We start from the raw sequence: 3,688 nt of genomic DNA on the forward strand, positions 1-3,688 counted from the left end.
GTTTCCTCTTTGTTGTTCGGCAGGACGATTCGAATGCGAACAAGTTCCCGCAATGGCGGCGGAAAGTCCGTATGGAGGAACAGGCCGCCGTGCGACACGTCGCGCGAGAATAACTGGTGGGAGCGTGCTCCTCGGATCATGGTCGTGGCCAGCCGGATGGGGTAGCGGGCGTGGCGACGCTTCGTATCTTCATTCATGCCGCTTAGTTCGATCGGCGGGTTGCGCGTTTACTTAAGACTTCAAAGGTCTCCCGCCCGGCCGACTAAGAAATAGGAAGTGGCTCGCAACCATCACACTGTTTCTTTGGACCTCGACTTCGATGAGTCGCTCTGGGCCGAAGCGCAGACCGACAATCCTATGGTCCCGGCCAACGATACCGCGCCGATCAACACCACCTTGAAAGTGGACATCTCGGTGCCGCCCGCCGTTGAACTTGCAGATTCAGCCCTGTCCCCGGTCAAAGAAGACTTTGCCGGTGAGTGGGCCGAGATGCCCGAAGACATGGAAGCGCTCGTCGAAGAGGCGCTGTGGCAAGAACCTCCGGCCGCGCCATCGACGCCCGACAAGACCGAAGTCCGAGCGCCCGTGCCTTCGGACACCGAGCCCGCCGCGGCGTATGGCGGTTTGAGTCAGCGCGCACGGAAGGCGCGGTCGGCTCCCCCGAAGCGAGACAAGTCCGACCGAACAGCCCTTGAGATCAGCCGCGCGGCAACTTGGTGTGCACTCGGTCTTGCAGCTTCAGTTGTCGCCGGCGTTTTGATGCCCGGGGCCTGGGCGCCGCCGATTGTCCTCGCTGTCGTCGCGGTGGCCTTCGCGGTCATGCAGGTCGGCGCGGCGCTCGAAAGCGCCGACTACAAGAAGGTAAGCAAGGTTGCGAAGCTCCACAAACTCTCGGCCGCCGTCCCGCCGGTGTTGGGCGTTGTCCTCTCGCAAGTTGTTCCCGTAGAGCTGGTCACAACGGGCGGGATCATTCCCAGCATCGTTTTGGCCGCTGCCCTGGGACTCTTCGCTTTTGCCTGGTTGGCACCCACCCTCCAGGGGCTGCAGGTACCGACGGGGCTGTTGGTCTTGGTCACCGCCTCCGCATTTGCCACCGCCCACATCGCCGCGATGCTCAGCGCCCGGGGTGCCCTCGTTAATCAGTCGGTCGTCTGCTCCTTACTTTTGGGCGGGCTGTTTGCCGGCGCCTACGCGATTCGCCCCAAACCCATGGAAGTCATGGGGGGTGTGGCCATCATGATGACTTTACTCGTGGTGTAGTTCGCGAAAAAACGGAAGCACGTGCCCACCGCCGCCGAGATGATCGAACGCCTGGCTCTGGTTCCGCATGGACCCGAGGGCGGATTCTACCGAGAGACGTGGCGTTCGCCGGTCATCGTGCCGACCGAACACGGCCCGCGCAGTGCCGGCACCATCATCTACTATCTGCTTACGCCGGAATCGAAATCCAGGTTGCACCGACTTCGGTTCGACGAGATGTTCTATTTTAACGCAGGAGATCCCATCGAGCAGGTTCTCTTGCATGAGGACGGTCGCTGCGAGCATCGAAGCCTAGGGCCGGTCACTGAATCCGGCCAGTCTCAGCAGTCCCTCGTGCCCGCAGGAGTCTGGCAAGGCGCGCAGCTGCGCGAAGATGGCGCCTGGGCCTTGCTCAGTACCAGCATGGCGCCCGGTTTTGACTACGCCGACTTTGAGGCGGCCGATCGGCAACTTCTATTGCAGCTTTATCCCGGCGAGCGCGAACTCATCGAGGCGCTTACTCTTTCCGGGTCGCCAGCTTGAGCGCGTGAATCGGGCCCTTCATAAGGTCGCCGAGTGCCTCGTAGACCATCTTGTGTTGCTTGATCATCGTCAGCCCCTCGAAAGCGGCTGAGACGACGTCAGCTTGAAAATGGTCGCCGGTGCCCGTGAGATCTTTGACCTCAGCCTTGGCGCCGGGAATGCCGTTTTCGATGATGTGTTTGACCTCGTCGGTGGTCATAGCTCGACGAGCATAACCGAAAGACCGCCTTAGTCTTGTGGCAATCCGTCTAAAAGGCGCGGGCGAGCTGCGCCTTGAACCCTATGCCGAGGCCTAGGTCTTGATCGACCGCCACGCCGAGATACGCGTTCACCTGAAAGGCATCGAGCAACAAAACATGCACGCCGCCGCCAAACGTGTCGGCAATACGTACGCCTTCCTTTTCGCGCAGCTCGTTGCGTTTGCCGTAAACCGCGAAATCATTAAAGACGCTGACCTTCAGGGTGTCGCGCGATAGCGACAGTCGGTACTCCAGCGCGATGGCGGCCGCACGCTGCACAAAGATCTGGGTGGCAAAACCGGCGCGGATGAACCCATCGCCGATCGACATCTCATCGTAGAACGGAACATCGCCCCATACGTGCTCGCCGAAAACGCTCAGTCGCATCTCGTCCCAGCCGTTGGGCCAGACTTCGTCGTAGGCCAAGGAGGTTCTCGTGATCGGAGAGCCCGAAGCCGAGTCGAGCCGGCCGCGGTAAGATCCGGTCAAGACGAGTTTGTGGGCGCGGTCCAGGCGAAGCTCGTTGGGATTGAACTGAAACTCTGCCTGCAGTTCGAGCAAAAACCGTGTGTCATCGCCCGGCGTGCTCCGAAGAATCGGGACTTCTTCTTCACCTTCATCGATACCAAATAGCTTTCGGTGTTCGACGCCGCCGCCGATCGTCATGTTGGCGCCGCGGCCTAACGTAACTTCAAAGTTCAGCGTGCCGGCGACCGGCGCGTAGAAGTAGTTTTCGAGCTGAAGATCAGCCCGGCGCCGCCCGGTGAGCTGGAACTTGCCCTCAATAAACGCACGGACCACATTCGCAAACATTGGCGGGGCCAACCAACGCAAGCGGCCTTTCAGTCGACTAATGCCAAATGGATTCTTCTCCGAGTCGATCGTGTTGCCGATATAGATGCCGGCGGTGGCCTCCGTTTCGATGCGATCGTTGTCGAAGAGCGCTTCACCGACCCGGTAGCTAAAACCTCCGAACAACCCGTCGGCGCCCGTGTAGCCGAGCTTCAATCCCCAACCCGCCTTCTTTTTCGAGCGCTCGAGCCGAATATGCAGCTCGTGGTCTTCGGCCGCATCGAGCAGCCGGAGGCCACGAATGATCGTCGGTTCCACCATCTGCACGCCGCGGTGCTCAACGTCGGCCGCCGCGACCACCTCGTAGTCGGCGCGCAATACACTTGTTTCTCGAACCAGTTTTGCAAGCTGCCGTTCAAGAAGTGGTTGGTTAAACACATCGCCGGGCAGGACGATCGCAAAGCGCAGCTCAATATTGGCAAGTGTGCCTTCACGCAGAAAAAGGATCTTATCGAGACGTCCCTCGTCGATTCGAATCACAAATCCACCGACTTTTGCGTCGACCGTGACCCGGGCGATCGCGTAGCCGGAATCGCGAAGAAAACTCAGCAGGCTGTATTGCAGAAGCTCGGCCGACTCGGGGTGTCCTTGCTGGACCGCTTGGGCAATGCTGATCTGAGGCCTCGCTGCAGGCGTCGGCGTACTGGTCGCCGTGCGTGTCGAGGTCGTCACCGTCGACGAATCGGTGGCTTGGGTCAGCTGATCCAACTGACTTAGTTGGAGAACGCTGAGGTACACGTCGTCTGAAAGGACCACATTGCCCTCAAACTCAATCGTCGGTCCCGTCGTGGCGGCCATGGCCGCCAGCGCCACCC

General features: G+C 60.3%; 1 protein-coding gene across 1 annotated transcript; it reads right to left on the reverse strand.

Moving 5' to 3' along the window:
• Positions 1-1,756: 1,756 nt before the first annotated feature.
• Positions 1,757-1,981, reverse strand: CHC_T00001077001 (hypothetical protein). The gene has a single exon (XM_005712445.1). The coding sequence runs from the start codon at positions 1,979-1,981 to the stop codon at positions 1,757-1,759; it is 225 nt and encodes a 74-aa protein (XP_005712502.1).
• Between the last annotated feature and the right edge of the window lie 1,707 nt (positions 1,982-3,688).

Source organism: Chondrus crispus, genomic scaffold (assembly GCF_000350225.1).
Source record: "Chondrus crispus Stackhouse genomic scaffold, scaffold_862, whole genome shotgun sequence".
In the NCBI taxonomy this organism is placed as follows: Eukaryota; Rhodophyta; class Florideophyceae; order Gigartinales; family Gigartinaceae; genus Chondrus; species Chondrus crispus.

Excerpts from the sequence above, each read along its gene's own strand:
- CHC_T00001077001 (XM_005712445.1), bottom strand. The coding sequence starts at position 1,981 with ATGACCACCGACGAGGTCAAACACATCATCGAAAACGGCATTCCCGGC.